The sequence below is a fragment of the Anguilla anguilla genome, chromosome 5 (assembly GCF_013347855.1).
Source record: "Anguilla anguilla isolate fAngAng1 chromosome 5, fAngAng1.pri, whole genome shotgun sequence".
NCBI lineage: Eukaryota > Metazoa > Chordata > Actinopteri > Anguilliformes > Anguillidae > Anguilla > Anguilla anguilla.
In genome coordinates, this window is record NC_049205.1 from 49683314 (window position 1) to 49703392 (window position 20079).

At 37.7% G+C, this 20079-nt stretch overlaps 1 protein-coding gene across 2 annotated transcripts in view; it reads right to left on the reverse strand.

Moving 5' to 3' along the window:
• LOC118228008 (cytosolic carboxypeptidase 4) overlaps positions 1 to 20079 on the reverse strand; it is a 163804-nt gene that overhangs the window by 7951 nt on the left and 135774 nt on the right. For both annotated transcript variants that reach the window (XM_035419172.1, XM_035419171.1), the window contains one exon: positions 10512 to 10675. In XM_035419172.1, the coding sequence (XP_035275063.1) occupies positions 10512 to 10675 (164 nt within the window). The remainder of the gene's footprint in view (positions 1 to 10511; positions 10676 to 20079) is intronic.

Here is a 20079-nt window from a genome sequence, read left to right on the forward strand (position 1 = left end):
GGAAAAAAAATTCACTGGCTTGAAGAAATGTACAGTAATTTATACTACAGATCATACAGCTGTCCTGACCCAGATATGTAGATGTTGCTTTCATGTTATTGTCTAAACATTGTTTTTGGCAATACCAAACCTCAGCGGTATTTAAATATTTAATGTCTTAAGTTTCCGGAAATTAAAGGCATATACATGCAGTAACTGTAGAAGTGTTGCTTATTGGTGAAATAAAATCAGCAAAAACAAAATAAAAACAATAAAATGTTGCATGTGTATAACATGTCTAATAGATGATGTTTAAAATTAAATCATGTTTTATATGAGTAGACTTCATATAAAAAATCTTTATGACTAAGACTTTTACATGGTCTGGTTTATTGGACTTGGACTTTAACAGTACCGTAAAAACAAATAGTATGGAAATATTCACCAATTCCATGTGATCACATGCAAGCAGAGCTGTCTGGTTTCAAATACCAGTAGCAATACCGATACACTGGCTTGAACTCCAGTGTTACAGCATTGAAATAATAGATATTCACAAAATGAAAGGAATATTTCATGGTCTTTCGTTCCAATTCTGTGCAGCATGTGTCCATTCCATTTCTGTTCCAATATGATCTGAAATCTCAGTTGGAACTACTATACAACATTATTTTTTATTATTTATTACTTCATAATAAATTAATAAATAAATGTTTGAATTATACACCATCACAATATTTTATAATTCCCCCATTTTGAAGATAACAAGTATGTTTTCAAAACATGTTATTGCTAATTACATTAATATATGTTTAGCTAATAACAGTTTATAAGAGTTTATAATGTTTAGAAATAATGGTAAAATTCCAGTAATGTTCAATAAAGTAAAAATTAAAAAAAACATTCACTTTGTAATTATGTCTGACAAAGCAAACCAATCGAAGATAATATTAAATATTTATTTCAGCATACATTTAAATGCCATGGTTTCAAAAGATGCATTAAATGCAAACGGAAAGGGGGGATTGCTATGTAATATGTCAGTGAAAAGATCTTGCTTCTTGGAAATATATCAAGAAAATAAGTCCCAGACAGATCATTAGTGCTACAGTTACTCCAGTGAAGTACAAAACAAATGCAGAATTTTATTCACAGTGGGCAATCTTACTGTCATTCACAAAATATGCTATTTAAGTCTGTTGAAATTGCTTTTTCATTGCTGTCAGATCCGCTACTACTGTATATGCAATAGTCTTTCTGAAAAAGCTTTACAGAGTGCTAAATTAACTTTTGAAAACTGCTGATACAGACAGCTGGAAACAGACTCAGACTCAGACATAAACACCCCACACTCCAAAGTGTCACATAAGAACACAAGTATCAAACAATGCGCAGCATTCACATTCACCAAACTTGCTCAAATATGCCTGTTTGAGAAACTCATGTTGTGGTCTGGTTCTAAACGGAAATGACATCATCCATACTGGAAAAACTAGTCAAGATACTTAACTGTATTAAAGTAATGTGCTCGTTTTAGAGGATGGAGGAAGTTTTTTTTAAGTGTAAACACAGCTGTGTTCAGTTCAGTAGCGCAGAGCAGCACAATGCTTGTGCCAGTGTTCTATTCTTCCTGGTAATGGAATGGTAATTATCATTATTGCTGGGGCATGGTTGCATCTGCCATAATACAACTTTTTTTTTTTTTTTTTTGTGGTGTTGGTGGGTTTTTTGAGACCCTTAAATCTGTCGCAATACAACTACACCATACGCTCGCACAAATCCAACACACTGCTGCCATCAATCCTTCAATCCAGGCTTCTCTTTGCATGGACAGAAAAGTTTTTTTTTTGTTGCATCTGGGTTGGTCTCGTTTCTCAGAGAGAAACCAATAACACAAAAACAGGTTCCAAGTTTTGGTGCTTATCCTTTTTTTCTCTTCAGAGTAGCAAGCTAGCGACGGAACCTAGCTCCGCTGAACGTGTTTATCAAAACACTCGGATATTGGTATGGACCAGCGGCATCACCGGCAGCTCATGAATATTAATGTCAAAATGTCTATTGACTGCTGTCTCTCTGAATGGGAGTCAAGAAGGGGCTTTACTGACAGAGCAGTGTCAAAAAGGCCCGTAATCTAGTCTAGTCTGCCTGTTTGAGGACTGGAACACATATCCATTCTGTTTTGTAGACGGACATATAACATGATTATGGTTACTCAAAATTGTTTGCAGGCAGTATTACCAAATCAAATTCATAAAAATCCCAGAAATATCCCACAAGTGACTTCTATACGCCCATGCTTTAGTTTGAAAGAAATTGCAGAAACTTGAATCTTTCTAAAACTGTTCTGTATCCAATTTTCCACAAACTCATAAATCAAATAATTACAATATAATTTCCTTGCTAAACCATGGAGATTATATTATGATCTGAATCCAGGCCCTGGAGTGCAACAGCTATTATTACAAAATGGAAAGCATTATTTATTCAATGATTAAAAATCATACAATTAGGTATAAAAATAAGTGTTCTGTTGACCCGAAAGGAATATGAATGTTTACAATATACAAAACAGTAGAAGCCATCCGTATACTGTTTACAATGAACAGTAATCAACCTTTACAGTATTTTAATTATCCATACATGCATAAACTTAAAGATTACTATGTTGCACCTTCAGTGAACCCCAGCATAATCAAGCGCTCCAATCTACAGAGGTAATATAAATTCCATTACTGTACATACAATGGCCACAGAGGGAAGGAACTCATTTGACACATACAGACCCACATGACCTTGATAATAGTTCTGCAAAGGTTATAACTATTTCACTCAGCACATCAGATAATAACTGTTAGCAGCCTGGATGTTAACATCTTTGGAAAAAGATTTAAACTTGACTTTGGCACGTCTATCTACATGGACATTTTTCCCTTTCAAAAATTCCTACAGGTTAGAAGAAGAAAAAATACTTCATACACAAAATGGAATAAAGTATTTATGTCCTCAGACATATATTAGAAATAAAAATCTGAAATTGAATTAATTGATAGGTAGTCAACCCCTTTGTATTAATGACCAATATTGCACAACTTCCTGGAAATCACACTAAATGTGTGATTTGATATCCGCCTGTGTTAAACTGCATGATTGCAGAATAAATATCACTGATTTGTGGAGTCGCACAATGGAAACAAGTCTGATCAATCATACAGTCATTAAGACCAAAGACCTGCCCGTGGGACTGCAAGAGGAAGTTGTTAGATGGCAAAAATAAGGTTAGAAAAAGATTGGCATTGTTAGCACTTCCATTACTGTTACATCCACAGAACAAGAATATGGCAAAACCCAGATGCTACCAAGATCAGGTCATCCTACCTAACTGATCAACCAAAAAAGAAGGCCAACTGTCAGAAAGGTGACCAAGAGTTCAGCTGGCACACTGAGAGAGCTGCACAGCTTATTAGCTGAAATGAAATAAACTGTCCAGAGATCAACAATCTATTAAACACTTCGCAGATTAAGTCTGTTTTGGAGAATGGCTAGATGGAATGGTTAGTTGACTGCTCCCTTTGGCTTGAAAGCAAAATGCTTTGTTTGGTAAAAACCAAATAGCCAGTCACCCAGTTAATTCCAATCCTAGTGTCAAGCATCGTGGTGGGAACATCATTCAGACTTGTTTTTCAGCAGAAGGGACTGGGAAGCTTGTTGCCATCAAGAGCAAGAGGATAGGCAAACCGAGCCAAAAACTGGCAAATCCACAAGGAGAACCAGGTTCATTCCACAAGCAATCTGCATTTAGGGTGAAGGTTCATGTTCAAAGAGGACAACAACCCAAAGTCGACTGAAAACAAATGAAGCAACAGACAAAACACAAACAATTCCAGTTACTGACTGCATGATTGTCAAATAATGTTGTGCACTGTTATGATCCAGATCATTGACTGAAACGATGCTGTTTTTTTTAACTTTCTTAAACTTTGTAAACTAGTCAACAAAAGAAGGAAGGATGTCCTTCTACTGCACAAAAATGTAAAAAATAACAAGACGTCATACACTTGTCCTTGAAAAAGGTTTTTATTTGAAAAGAGATTTAGATAAAAAAAATGCTTCTGCTGCTCCAAATAGTTAAATGTGCCGTATAAGCTTTTTTCCATAAATGGGAAAGACTATGTGATATGCCCATGATCACGGTGTAGAGTGAAGTAAAAACACATTCAGCTAGATTAGGCTCAATATGAAGCACTGCCAATGTTAAAAAATGCAATCAATATCGGTTCTTAATTTTGATTAAATGCAGTGTCTAAAAATCACTAAAATGAAAGGAAAAAACAAATGCATTTGCTTTGGGAAAAGTTAGGTGTGTTTAGGTGTAACTCAGAGTTAAAAATGTTGACTGAAATGCCCATACAAAGCAAGTGAAGAACAGTATTGAGGGATGAAGTGAAAAGGGGCAATTTTTCAGTAGCGGGACTTGATTTAGCAGCTAATGTACATTAAATCTTCTCCCATCTATTACAAATCTGTCCAAAACCTTGGACCCAGCAGAGTGAAAGATAATTAAGGCTGGAGCTAAAATTAAACCAAGCTATCTCACTTAAGTCATCTGGGATGATTATAAATTTGTTGATTATTCTGACATACCCACTCCTCATCATAAATGGTTTTAAAATAGGTTATTAGCTGCCAATAAAAAATCTCAATTAGAATAATGGAAAAAATATTATCACATCAATAAATGTTTCTGCCATTAAAATGCTTAAAGATGTGTGAATTAACTAATATCTGACTTCCATGAAAAATAGTCAGAGCATAAATATGTTGGTCTCTGTCAGTCAATTACAATATTATGTCCTAAGGTGTTATTCACGATTTAGCACACGGTCTGCAATTTCATAGACTTTAAGCTAACCTCAATACCAATCTATCTTAAACTAATTAGCTTAATCCTATTCACATGATTAATTCAGCACTCTTGCAGTGTGATGAATTAAATGTCATTCAACATGACTCTTGTAAGGTATTCACACTTTCCATAAACATGAAATTGCTGGAAAGAAATATAATGGATGACAGAATGGTAGCATAACAGAAGTTACCAGTACAAATGCAGCACACCGCTGCATATTTACTACCGAACACCATTTGAAAATTGGAGTATGTAGATTTCCAGGTTAAAGTATGGTGATTTTACTTCCGTGACTAAGCGGCTTACCTTGCTAAATAGTCTATATAAAGGCAGTATATATTAAAGTCCCACAAATAATCTAATTTGTAGATTAAAAAGAGCAAGCTGTGAGCAGCGTGTCAGATTGGGCGTGAGCATGTCACTGTGACGGCAGGGGACGGCGTTTTAATCAGACGCCCTTTGGGAGACCAGCATCGCTGCACAGCACATGCCAGTCTTGTTTACAGCGTGTGCTCTCAGAAACCATTACAGACACTTTGTAAAGGACCCGCCGCCGCACTTCCTGGGAGTGTATTACGATCAGCTCCACTCAACACGTTTCCAATATACATTGAAGATTGATTCCATTTCACTTCCTTCAAAGGAGAGACATGAAATATTCAAGATGCTGTTGTTGAACAAGACGCACAGAGAAAAGGGCTGATATTTTTTTTAAAGGCAGGCAGCCAGCTCAGTTACTACACCATGTAATGTTTTGAATTATTCACTCGAACTGTGTAGGGCTACTGGTAATACTTCCTTTCCTCAGCTGCAAACTGTAATGCTCGCCCAGGTCAGCCAACTGCCCACACTACCAAGTGCCCGTCTATCCTTGCATCATCATTCGCACATTTAGTTTAGCCACTTTCACCAAATTTCTCTGCTATCAAACCTCTATTGCTGTCAAGTGAGTGGCAAAGCAAAGAGTGGACCTGCAGTGCAGGAGATACTGAATATCTCTCCAAATTGATATTGCAGAACGAAGAGAAAACCGGTTCTTGATCTGAAATTTGAATGTATGAACATAAAGCCAACAATGCATCCATCAGTATTCAGCTTAGTCAATCTGTCGAAGAGAAAAGGCTGTGTACTCCCCGAGCATTCAGCCTCCACCGTCTGAAGACTGAACCAAGGCAGCACCTCAGAAACAAGCACAGCTAATGAACGTGATTAAAACTTCAGTTTGTAGAGCAGGTCTCTTGAGTTCTGGCTGCTTTGTTAAAATAAATTAACACTCTTAACAAATATTGCACTGCAGAGGGGCTTGCATAGTATTTCTAAGCAGAAACAATGATTCATTCCATTTCAAAAGGGGACGAAGACAAGGGGTGTCTATACATACGTACATACATACATAAGTGTGCGCTCACACACACGCTATATATATAAATATATATATATATATATATATATATATATATATAGTCAGCTCCATAATGTTTTTGAAAATGTGTGTCCCATCACTGTGTGCCATATTGTACATGTCTTTGGGTGTTACTTGTGTAAATGTCTCTTCCAAATATCAATCTACACTTGACACAGCTGTGTTTGCATTACCGAGGGGCTGTTTATGTTCTGAAAATAGGGCCCACAGTGTTAGAAGTACACTGCTGTCCCAACTACAATATCAACAAGTATAAGTGTGGAGTGATTTATTGTCATACTGTTATCTAGCTTGTCATGACAAAAATGGAAAATGTAAAAAAAAAAAAAAAATAAATAAAAAATGTACACTGTGTTTCAGCATAACGCTGGTTATCCGAGAGCCCATCATAGCTGTAGGATAAGCTCTACTTCTTCATGTTCACCCCACTATAAGGAAGAAAAAACACAGCCTGTGAAAGTTTGAGTTTTGGCCTGTACTTCATTACCAAACAAAAATCATGCTGCTTTTCATTGTGACTTTGGACAAAGCTGATCAATAAAAATTAATACAACATCAACATATAAAAACGTCAGTGAGAAACACAAATGCTGACCTTAACAAATGGTAGAAACTGCTGATTTTACCGAAATCACTTTTTAGACGCACATGCAAAGGAGCATGTGCACGCACGCACGCGCACACACACACAGAGTATGCAAAATCAATATATATTTTATGATGAAATTAAGTCGGATCAATGAGAAGGGATGGTGGGGGGGTAACACAGATAGTGGAGTTGGCCTGTATATAAAACAACCAATGTGCAGACTAGAGCTGGAGACAATCTGACAGAAACTGTGTTGACTGTCAGAGGAACACATAACCACTCCACTGTAATAAAGGAAGAAGGCATCTATATATGGAAATGAGCTCCTGTTTTCCACAACCAAAAAATAAAGAGAAAAAACAACAAAAGCATGACGGCCTTTCGAAAAGAGCGTGGAGCTGGCAATTTCTGAAATAACACAATCTTCATTCCTAGAATGAGGTAAATACAATAGATCAAACTGTTGAAGCAAAATGTCCATTTCTAATTACAGCATCTACATTAAACCTAAGCATTGACATAATGTATTAGTATATTTTATATTTCAGCCGTTATTCCTCTAAGAGGAATTAGGACTTAGTATTCTCCAAACAAACTCATTTTTATTTGTGTGCTCCCACCTTTCCAACAACCCACTTCATATTCAGCTGAAAACAATGCATGCATATAAACATTAACCATGATGTAAAAGCTAGGCCATGTATACTGAATACTAGAGAGATTACAAAAGGACAGTAAATTATACAGCTCGTAGCCTCAGATCAAGTAGTAAGAGCATAGCAATAATGGCAATAGTCAGTGTTTAAACAACAAGAAGTGACCCACATTAACCCCTCAGAGTTTCGTATCCTAGGACTTTCACTGAAGATGTACCGATCCAGCAAAGGAAATTATGAGGAATCCATAACCGTAAATAATCGACCTTCAGCTGCAAGCTTTAATGAAACTCAGTAATAAATTCCCAGTCATTATCAGGCAGAGAAAGAGCGACATTGCAGCTGTCTGCCTGCTTGGCCTTTAACCCTCACACAAAGGCAGGAGTGCAGGAGATTCACAGACAAGGACTATCACTTGAACTCAGGTAATGGGCACATCTGTGAAGAGAAAGTTCCTTGCCTGAAAAGTAGGCTTTCCTCAAAAATCCATGCTCTTACTCACAATAGTAGGGTTTTCCACAATCTTGACCAGAATGCAGGGAATTTTTATCCTATCAAACCACAGACCACTGAAAGTATACTTTAAAGGGCTTCAAACGCTTTCATACACCAGCAGTTTAGATCTATCAGTTTATTAAACTAATTCCCCCAACTTAGCCAAAATGCTTTTCATAGACCTCCATTTCTGGAAGCCCATTAATGCTGATGACATGATGACAGTCCAAAAAAGGAAGAACATTTGCTGCATGGGGTTAAATTAATTTGTCTACATGAATATATCACTGTTGAAGAATAAAAAATGGCTTATTTTGAAGGTTTTATAACTTCATAAGTATAATCAATAAGTACAGCTGAATAGAATTGGACTTACTGTATAATTATATGGTTTATTTCCTACCTAACCTCCTGGGATTTGTAATGTATTCAAGGATAACTGGAGAGAAGAATAAGCAGAAGCTTCACTGTGGGTGATTGGTCTATATATTTACATTATCCAATGAATACCCTAAGCTCATTTCTGTGGATGAGTATTATTCAAAATTTACCGGATTTATTTTTCAATCACCTCACAAAAATCCCAAGAAAAACTGAAATAATATGACTTAAAAATAAATACTCTTTCTGGCAAACCATTAAAGTATGTCCAACTCAGGCCTTACTCATTATAAGTAGCCTAGCTAGATACGGATATAAGGACTAAGCTTTCTTTAGGAGTATTTCTGCAAAATCCTAGACTCTAAATGTAAATGTTTGAAAAATCTGTATACAGTAGCTCTCTATACACTACTATGATGTTATTACGTTATGTTAACCAATTGTTAGATCCGTGCTGGAGGGCTTCAGAAGGAAGCCAACTGAAATTGTATGGTGAAAATATTTATATACTTTACAAAATTGATAAATAACATACAGCATATTATTGACCAGACAGGTTGGTAGAAAATACTCCAAATGATTACTTACGCCACAGAGATATTTGGATGCGTTACCACCTGGTCACTGAAACTTAAGACAGACCAGCGAGAATTTTGGGTTTGAACTGAAAATCACCTCACCCCCTCAAATCACGTGTATTCCAGGTGTGTTACGAGGCTAAATCACAAAACAAATTAATTACATTGCTTACATTATTAATATAAACTATCAGCTAGCTCATCAACTTATTTACAGCAAGACACATCATCCTGGAATTATTATGAGTAAAGTTTTTTTTACGAAAAAGGGATGATTTAAGTTAAATAGATTTTTTTTTTCTTGGATGTTCTCATTATTTTCTGTTTAAAGACCAGCAGCTTTTTTGTACAAATTGTTTCACTGTGGAATTAAATCACCACATTAAGTTTTAAAGTAAAGGTAATTAAAGTTTATATTTGAAACATATTATACTACATTTACTAATTTCTGCTGACCCGTGTATGCTTTTTGCATGGCTGACTACACAGGAATACATTTTACTTCCACAGTCAAACAGAATTTTCAACTAAGTGAGGCCTTTTGTTTACCTAAATGAAAAGCAGACCCGCCCACCCTTTATCGTTTTTTGCTCATTGAGACAGATAGAGAGCAGAGAGGGCAACCAACAGAGCTGAGAGAGTGCCACATTAGGGACCAAATCAACTCCCACGCTGGGGGACTATGTATGGCTTGAGAGTCGGTCACCCTACAGACTGCGTCACATGTCCTGCCACAAAGTGCTGAAATTAAGCAATGCCCTTAGGGGGGAAGAACCCTTGTGTTTGGTCTCCTGGTTACATCACTCCTGAAGGGAAGTAATGATGAAGACAGGAGAGAGGACGAATCCAAATGGAAGTTCTGTAAGGTCGCCATGTTACAACTCACGTGGCCACAAAAGAGATTTAATTGAGGTTCTTAAAACCAATTAAAAGGGCTTGGGGTTCATCATGCTCCTAGAAACATATCCTGTCAGTTACCTTGTGGTTGGTAGGGGGCAAAAAAAAAACACAAACCCATGATTGCCCCAGCCCAAGACCCACTTACAAGCACATCTCAACATTGGAAAGGCCAATGCCAGGGACCACATCATACGGGTTTTAAATATTTTATATATTTTTTATTTCCCAAATATATATATACTCATTGCATATGAACTTATAATATGCTTTAAACAGGATGAGTACACATTCTATGCTACTGAGCATATGAAACCAGAAGGGAGGATACCAATATTGTCAGAACATGGTACAGTTCACAAAGCACACATTAGTGGGAAACCAGTATGACATACTGACCAGTTATTGTGGATAACAGTTGCAGATTTATGACAGCCATACAATTATCCCTTTTTTTGTTGTGTTATAACCATACTAGTCATTGACAGGAATTGATCATCATGCATACATCCTAAGATGAGAGGAAAATGTTTGTCTGAAATGTGTGCAACTTTGTCATTCTGGATGAACTCAAGGCAGCATGCTTACAGGCATCTAGAAGACTCACTTGTGGGACTTGTGGTCCAAGAGGCTGTCGTCCAGGTCCAGGAGGGCAGAAGCATGGTTGAAGAACTTCCTGCTGTAGATCAGAGTGTTCCTCCGGAGGGACAGAAGGCTCTGACAGAACTTCAGGCCCATCTCCTCCAGCTCTCTCGTACCCGTCTGCAGGCCCTGGTGAAGGTGTGCACACGTGCATTAACACCCGCCCGCACACACGCCCGCACACGCACGCGCACACACAGAAATATAGCGAGTACCATTAACAACTGTCTCAGGCCCTGCCAAGTCCCTGACTCTTTACGGAAAAACTAATGCAAAGAGCAACCACACATAAAAAACTAATCACAGAATGCCTATTTAAGTCACAAAAGCTCATAGCTACTTTCACACAGATGACTGGCTACTGAAATGCACATGAAAGGGCACATATGCATGGGAAATGGAGGAGAAAAGGGCACACATTTTCAGGAAATAAAAATACTTGTTGCTATCAGTTGAGGCAAAATAGAACCATTTCTTGTTTTCGTCAACCCTTTTTTTGCATCATTTGTGATTATTACTTGACTTAATCTGCAAAAGACTAAAGAAGTAGGCTAATTAAAACTATAAAATGATTAATTGTCTTGGATAACTGTGGTAACAAGTCTGCATCCTACACCCAATGCAATGGATTTGAGCAGCTGACTTTCACAGAGTAATGAGGTAAATCCACACAGTTTGACATTGGACTCAAGCCCAATCTTTCCCAAACCAGTGTTTAATCCACTATAAAATATGCTGCCCAGAGATTAAAATTACAATCAACACCGACCGTGTTCACAGGATTGAATTATTCTTACAGGTATAGTTTTACTTTGTACAGGGAGGATTAAGACATCATCCCAGTTATTCCTAAATTGAGGCAATGCTAATGCACAGGCACCACTGCTCTTTTTCAAAGCACATTTTATTAAATGTGAATTGCATCACAAAGGTGAATTGCATCACAAATGGCTCAATACCACACAGAACAGAGGGAGTCAAAATTGTGTCCTGTCACAGTTATTAGACCAAGATTTCACATTACTCTTTTTTCACATTACCAGTGCCTCTGGGTACCTTTGGTACTGTTTATGCAACAGATCGCACAGTGGACGGTTTTGCCTACACGTATCGTTAAGACTTGCGCGAGTGTTCCGTTTTCATCTACAGTCGCCATAACGGGAGAATGAATAGTGTTTCTCAGAGTTCCAATTTTCCACATGAGTCTCTCTCTTTTAAATCCTGTGTTCAGACTGTGTTCTCTTGCATCCGCCATTCCCCCTGCTTTGCCTCTGCAGAAACAGTGTCTGTAGATAAGCGGGGAACGCACACTGCATCCACAATGAGCCCAAGCCTTCGGCAGCCTCCTCCGCTTTGCTTCTTACCAGGGTAACTGTGCGAAGGCGGGACTGGGGGGGGGGGGGGGGGGGCATGTGTGTGTGTCATCCTTGCCTCCAACACATACTACATCAGGCCAACAAGACACGTCAGTGCAGGGGGGAAACCAGGGCCACTCCGACTGAGATGAACACCGCGTACGAGAGATAACTCTTCAATAATTTAAAAAGTAGAAGGGGTTTACACGGGCAGAATGCATATCACTGACGCTGTGTACTTGGTGAGAAAATCAATTCTCTCTGTGTATGCACTGCGCAAGCTGCGTTGACCATCAAAATTTCTGGCCTGATTTGCCTCTAAGGCTTGTCAAATGTCAAATTGTTTGACAGACCCAGTGCAATTAAATCTGAGAAAGGCTCTAGCGAACTGCCACACAAACAACTGTGATATGACACTGCAACATTCCAGACTGAAAATGTTGTGTACACAATGGCTGCTGCACTTATAATTCATTTTTTACCTCCATGAGATTTCTGCCAATAGTTAATTGACGTCACATATTTTCTTTTATTCACACAGCAAGGCAAAATGCACTTTACATTTTTCGGTTTTATGCATAAATCCAGTGCATACATACAAACTCAATTTTGTTTCCATTTAGCAATTTTTGCCATTTTCCATAATTAGATTTTAAAAAATTAAAAATACTTTCTTAAAATGTCTTCGGGAAAAGAAAGATTAATGAGCTTAAGCCTTGTGCCGTCTTCATATTATGTATGTACCCTGTGTCCACAGGGTCAAAAATGACCTGCCCTCACTTGCCCCCCTGTGATAAAGTCTATGTTGGATTTTAAACCCTAAATCAATCAGTTTCATGTAGAAACAAACTGTCATTCATCAATATCGGTGAACCAACAAACAGGCTAACTGTTTTCCTACTTTTAAAATACTGTATACACAGTAAAATGTCCAGGGTTAATTCAACTGTGGTAGGAGAGAGTGGGGCAAAATGTAACACAGACTTTTTAGGTACTAAAGCTTGCACTGAGCTTGATTGACATATTTCAGGTTAAACACGCAGAATTAACATCTCTTTGACTCCAACAAATAGCAGGAAAATTCAATAAATATTTTTGGACATACTGTCAAAAGTATGTTTTGGCTATATGCAAGTTAGCCTAATTTTTTTTAAAAATTTTTTGTTACCAGAAGTGTTTTTCAACTACTGTATTGTGTGTGTATGTCAAGGAATCAAAATATAAACAGTCCTAAACAGTCTTTTAGTGACTAACAGTTTGCGGTTTTGATGCAGGACAGAAGCCAAATCATGACCAGCATATAAGAGAGTAATCATGCTCCTTTAAGAAGGCTGAACTGTGAGTAAAAACCAATAGCCAAGCTAACAGTAGCCTATTTTTAAATGCATATTTTTCCAAGGGGCACCACTTCAATATATAGATGTATATTTCCTCAGTATCTTTTGTTCAGTATTTAATTTGTCAAGGTTGTGATGAGACATAATGCATAGCTCACTGTGGAAGCAAAGCATGCATTTTAAGTGAATATTGCACCTTGAATCTACACAGCTGTCCTTTGAAATTATGGATCAGTGAGTGTAAAGACATAAACCGAACCACACAACCATCTATTACCTAAACCAGAAATAGAAAAGTTACTGCTCTCAACACCCCATCCATCTTGCAAGGCACCACAATGTGAATACAAAATGTGTTTAGCGTGAAATAAAAACAAAAATTGAGCCCTCCCCCTTAACCCAGTGTATATAATATAATAAATGTCTACAGCTTCCCACTCTTGCAAAAGTGAACTTGGAGTTCTTGGTGGTAAGGGAGGGGTGCCACCTATTGGTCAGTCTGCTCCCCCCGTTCACTCCTCCCCTGCAGTGACTAGATTTTGGCAGAGATATAGGAAACATGAAGTCAGCTGGAAGTAACCCAGAAGGCTACCCGGTTAATGTCATCCAGGAGAGGAGCATGATAACATGAAGACAGAACATGGAAGGGTAAAGGAAAAAAAAATACTTCAAAAGTCCTTGTGCTATGATAGGCTGGGCACAAGCCTCTGTGCTTTGTTTGATCCTTCATTCTTTCCTCCAGGGTGAGAGGTAGAGAGATAACATACAATACCAATAGGCAGCCATGTTAAATTAGTATATGTCATACCCACTAGCCAGCAGTTTCAGAATGACATGATTTGATAGTGTAAACAAGCATCACGGAAACACAGACTACTATGCTAATATATTGGAGTTCAGGAAAAAGCACTTTGGAATAAAAAGTGTAACATTTTTTTTTAGCAATTAATGCTTTATGACAGATAGGCATAGCTAATACACTATCATGGAACTAATGTAAAAAAAAGTAGGCCTAAATGTAGGCTAGATCATTTTCCTAGATCAGTTACTATGCCATCACATGTAACAAAATAGCCACAGCACCAGCATTACCCTAAAAGTTAACCACAACCCCAGATCTACTTTAACCCAAACCCCAAAGAAGGGGAGCTTCAGTTCATGCCACTGCATTTTTCAACCACAATTTTTATCTTCATAAAATATGTAGCGTAGCTCCTTCAGTTGGTTAGGCGGACTGCTGCTAGGTAACAAGCTACTGTTTTATGTCATGCTAAAAAATTGATTAGAAATAGGCTAATATAAAAAAGAACTACTGCTGCTAGCTATGCCAGTGTAGTCATTCAGTCTACTGTGGACAACATAAATATTACAGATCATAAATATATATATTATTTTTTCTTTAAACGTTCTAAAGGTAATAATAATAGGCTAATAATTACCCCACGAATGCCCCGCCAATACCACTTTCAGCACCAGTTTACTTTTCCCAGTGGACTATTCAAAGAGGACTATTCAAATTCACACCTGCTTTCTGTCAGCCATTTGGCAGGAGTAGGGTAAATAAAGGCCCAGTATGGCAGTATTGTACCTACACTACTTGTTTTTCAGGAGATTCGCTAGAACACAAACTCCCATCCATTTGTCAATATTGAGGAAACTGCAATACAAGTCCACGTGAAAACATAATTGTGTTAAACCTGTTGACTCGCCTGGGACCTGACGTGCTGTCAGCTGACTCGATCAGTTCTTTAATATTCTCTTTATGTGCATCAGCACCTCATGGCACATACTTCTGCCTACCCTGTTTTCTACAGGGGATTACCCCACTGGGGATTATCCCCCTTGTTGTATGTCTCTGTACAAGAAGGCCTTAGAGTCTTATAAGTAGGCTACATATTTTTTATTGAAAATGTTAATCCATTGTTGTTTTGTTTGAGTGTAAAAATGTGTGCAGAATTTAAATAATCCCCCTACGTGCAGTGTACCAGGTGGATACCGGTGCACTTGGTCACTCAATCACTTCCCATTCATGTTTTCTCTCTGTCCTCTTCAAGTGTCAGGGTAGTGACCAGCTTTAATGAGGATCACAACCAATAATTGTATGACTATTTAGGCCTGTAAAAATCCAGTGCCTATCAGAATGCCACAACAATACTGATTCTAATGGAAGTTTAAATCCCTGAAGATCAAATGCTGCAGAAAAAATGGCAACCCTAGTCATATTAGAAAGTTTCTAAACTGGCCAATGTCCTGGTGAAATGTGTGAGAATATTTGTTCTACATAGATTCATGAGAATGAGAATGTGTCCTTGCATGACATTGGAATCTATAATAAAGGGGGTCGGGTGAATTATACTGCATATGGTAATTCTAAACATGCAGCATTTTTGCAGGAACACAAACACTGTTTGCATTTGTTGTACTAGAAAATCTCACAAGTCAACATGCTGATCATATTAATATCTTTCAACCTCCAAAAGCAAACATTGAATACATCTCTCCTTACAAAGTACGCATTCTTTCAGATGTGATCTTTCTCTGTTTTTCCTAACATTTTCATTTTCAACATCTCTCATGCATAAAACAAACAAGGAATCAGGCATCTCCAGTACATCCTAAAAAACACAGATAAAGACTTTTCTTTCTCTTGTGAATTGCCACACAAATATATGATGTGAAGCCACTGCACTCCAGACTGAAAATGTTGTCTATACAATGGCAGTTGCTCTCATCTTAACTTCCAAACAGATTTACGCAACACCACAAAACTTTGTGGAAAGGTTGATCAGGAGGCAAAGAACAATGGACTCATTTTTCACGCCAACTGTCCCAGTAAAAACAATAGAGAACAAAAAAGGGGTATGTTTAGTTAAGCTTAGGCAAAGGCTAAGTCCATCAACCAAATAACACGGGATTGGAGGGCAGAATTTTTGGTATAACACACTGAGAGGCAACACCTGTTTGTATTCCCGATTCAGACAAGCTACTTTAATATTGTATGTTGTAGTGTGCTTTCTGGGTGGAAAAACACAAGTTGAAGTTGTACGTCTGCTAGATAGCTAGTTGTAGCCTACTGTAGTCAGGGAGAGTTGATGCTATCCTGTGCTTGGTAAAAAAAAAATATAACAGGACTTCAGCTGAGTGGATTCAAAAAAGAATCCTCTGTTCTAATGTAACAAATATGCCATAAAAGGTTCTAAACCAGCAAATAACAATGTTACTTTCATTCAAATGACAAAAAATTATATATATATATATATATATATATATATATAAAATCACCGTATTATTATTAGCCTATATATTTATCAGAAAGTATGCTGAAATAGATTTCTTGAAAAAAAGGCATTTAGACAATAAATTAGGTGCCTCCTTTATTTTCAGTACAGCACTGAATATTCTGATGGGAGTGTGCTGTACACATGCAGAAATAAAGCTATCAAATGTATCTCATGGTGTCTCCCTAGTCCTTGTGTAAGGGAAATAAGTATTTGTCTAAAATAATTTGGTCAGAAACTTATCACTGCTTGAATAGTTTATTTATTCATTTATTTCACTGATCCATTTATCCTTTGCACTTCATATGGACATTGCTGATGTCAGAACTCCACAACAGACCTGAAAACTGGTACTTTACTTATTTTTCACTAAAAACAACTATCACATGTCCCTCGGAAAATTGTGAATTAAAAGCAACAAATTACTTAAAGATTACCTCAAACTGTGTTTTTGCCAAGCACAAACAAAATAAAGCTTACTCAAATGTTCATAATTCAAAATTGTTTATAATTCGGACATAGGCCTACTAATAATTGAGACTTGCCATCCAATATTTGAAATACACTGTACAGACAGAATTCCCCTATGAAATCATCAAAGGGGCTTAAATTTGTTTAGCATTTCCCCATAACTGTTGTAAACTACCATATGTCTCAAGCTGTGGTTTGCTTATGATCACTTAAACTTGTATCAGGGGCAATGAGGATGCCATATCTTTTGGCTTTGATGAAGATCTTAATTAACTGTCAAACAACCATGGAAATACAACTCGATACAAGTCAGGCCACAAGAGAACAAGCTGTACATTTCCATCTCTGTTTTAAATGCAGTCTACGTCTTTAGACAGTGTGGAATTACCCAGAAGCTTTTGGCGGTGCCACCCACCCTCCCATCCACCGCAAAAAAAAAAAATAATGACATGGTGACTCTGGCACAACATTACACAGGTATTTATCGCCAAATCCAGATCAGTATGAGGATCAAGTAAATCACGCATATATGCCTACTTACAGACAACAAATCACCTGCGCAGGCTAAAACGGAAATAAATAAATCCAACCATTATATACGCACCAACCTATGCTAAATGGGGTGATGTTGGGTGACCGTAGGACATAATATAACACAATAAGCAACATACAGATACTACAATGCTCATTTTTTACAAATCAGTTAGTTACCCCATTGGATAAACAACAAACTATGCCAACGTCACGGGCTCACTTACTGGATGTAGTCCCAAAGTGGCCTATTTTCCTTTCTATTGGCATCTTCCCCAGTTTTCCAGGAAGCAGAAAGACGATGGCCTGCCGTAAACCATGACCTCACGGTTTTGGGTTGAAATATACCAACGGAAGTCCATTAACGTCAGAAAGCAGAAGAGCGTTTAAAACTCTGCTCCTGTAGGCCATCTCGTTAACACTAACGTTAACTTGGCTATGGATACTAGCCTCGCTTGTTAACGTGATTGCATCCACTTTGGTTTTCTTGTCGCTGTTATCTTGCTTTGACCTTCTGGTAAAGCTAAATTTTGTTATATCAATTTGCTTTCGTTTCGACATTTTCTTTCATTTTAATCTGAGTCTTGCGCAACCCACACACAGCTGACCTGTTTCCCTAAATCAAAGTTAGATCGCACTTGTTACATTCGGCTCGGAAGTTGGTTGCTTCATCAAAACAAAAACCAAGCCGTATGTGAGTTCAATCCAATAATTAAGTCTGGTAAACAAAATCAGTCCCTCTAGTGGTGTGGCTGATCATTACATCCACATATTATCATGACTGATAGGTGCCATCGGCACCTAGAAATAAGAAATAAATGGGCACCCAGTCCCTTCGTATTTTTTATAGATCTTAGGATCTTAGGATAGCATCATAGGATAAGTTATATAGGGTAAAAAAATACACTGACATTTCCAAAGGATTTCATTAATATTTGTTCCTCTACCAGAAACATCTATTTTCATTTTCATGATTGAAAATGCACATTCATGTGTACACACAGCACTTGAACCTGGAATTAGGATTCTACACATGTTTATGGTCTAAGAGATGAACCTTCCATTGACTGTTGGAATTAACCTCTCAGCTCTGCTGAAAGACAGGCATCACACTGTCAGTGGGCTACACCTTCACACTGAACTGAATTCTGTGTAAATGACTCCCAGTGAGTCTTGTTACCTGGACACCTGGAAACAGCATCATTTTAATAGGCTGATGCACAGGCAGGTTATCAGAAATGTTCTGCGCACCAGACTGGACATTACACTCCACCTCCCTGCATGTTCCATTTCCTCTTGGAGAACCTCAATCCCAGGTTCCCTCAGATTTGACATTTTCTTGCATGTTTTGAGGATTTCACATCATGATTTTTTCATTTGATATTAAACTTTGATGAATATTGTATGAAAGCTCACTTTCTCAGCAAGGGACTGCCCTTTAGAAAGATTCAGCGAGGTCATTTCTGTAGCACTGGAAGTTATATCCAGCCTTGTGCACCTCACCTCAAGGAACACTACAGGTGAGGCTATTCCTTCAACACAATGAATCTTAAAGCCAGGCTTGGGTAGGGTTGGGTCTTGTCCACCCTAGCCTCAGTCTTGCCCAACCAATCAGAGAATGAACATTGCAAACAGTGGGCACTAGCAGTAAATTATTATGTTCCTGCACAGTCACTCATCACAGCCAACCCATAAAGCGTATGAAATGTTAATAACTCAGTATGCAATTCATATAATGGCATGAGCTCTATAAAACCTTAGTTCAACAAGCATGTCAGCTTCATGGTTAGTCACTTCTTACACTTTATAATAGCCTCTGAGCATGTCAAACTTACATACGGAATGCATTTCAAACAATATTAATATCGTTATTTGTGGTACTTTTGACAGTAAGGCTAGTATTGGCCTATTGAGTATTGGCATATCCCTGTTTCATCCCTATCAAACAGGGATCACAATACATATCTCCTACTAAACAGGATAAACACTAAAACCCCCAAACAGCAGATTATACAAGAGCCAAACCCTAAACTATGTGTACAGCTGAGCACCCGCTTTCCCACAAGTGCCATATCCTCCCTTTATATATTTCAGAATGTTGCTGGTTTAGACCAAATCCACTACAAATCTGCCAAGTCACAACTGAATTTAGTATTGTAAAGTATTCATTATCTCCTGCTTCTTAGCAACAATCTTCACTTTGACTTTATGTTCCTCCTTCCTGCACTGGGAACACTGGTTTCCTCTTTAATCTGTTTATTGTGTGTTCTGGCACACCTGCAAGAGAAGAGATACAGTAAATCATGCACATCTACCTTCCATCCAAATTAAGGAAATTGTACAGCAATTATCTTCTTATTCATTTAAGAGTACTTATTGCCCATCCTGTAATTAAGCAGGCATTTTCAAAATTTGCAATTCATTATTGCAAACTTCGTAGTGTGTAAATAAGCTGCTGGTTACACCAAATTTATAAACCACCCTACATGTTATAAACACACTTACGTGCATTATAAGGGAATTTTATATTTCTACACCACATACAAACAATTTTTAAATAA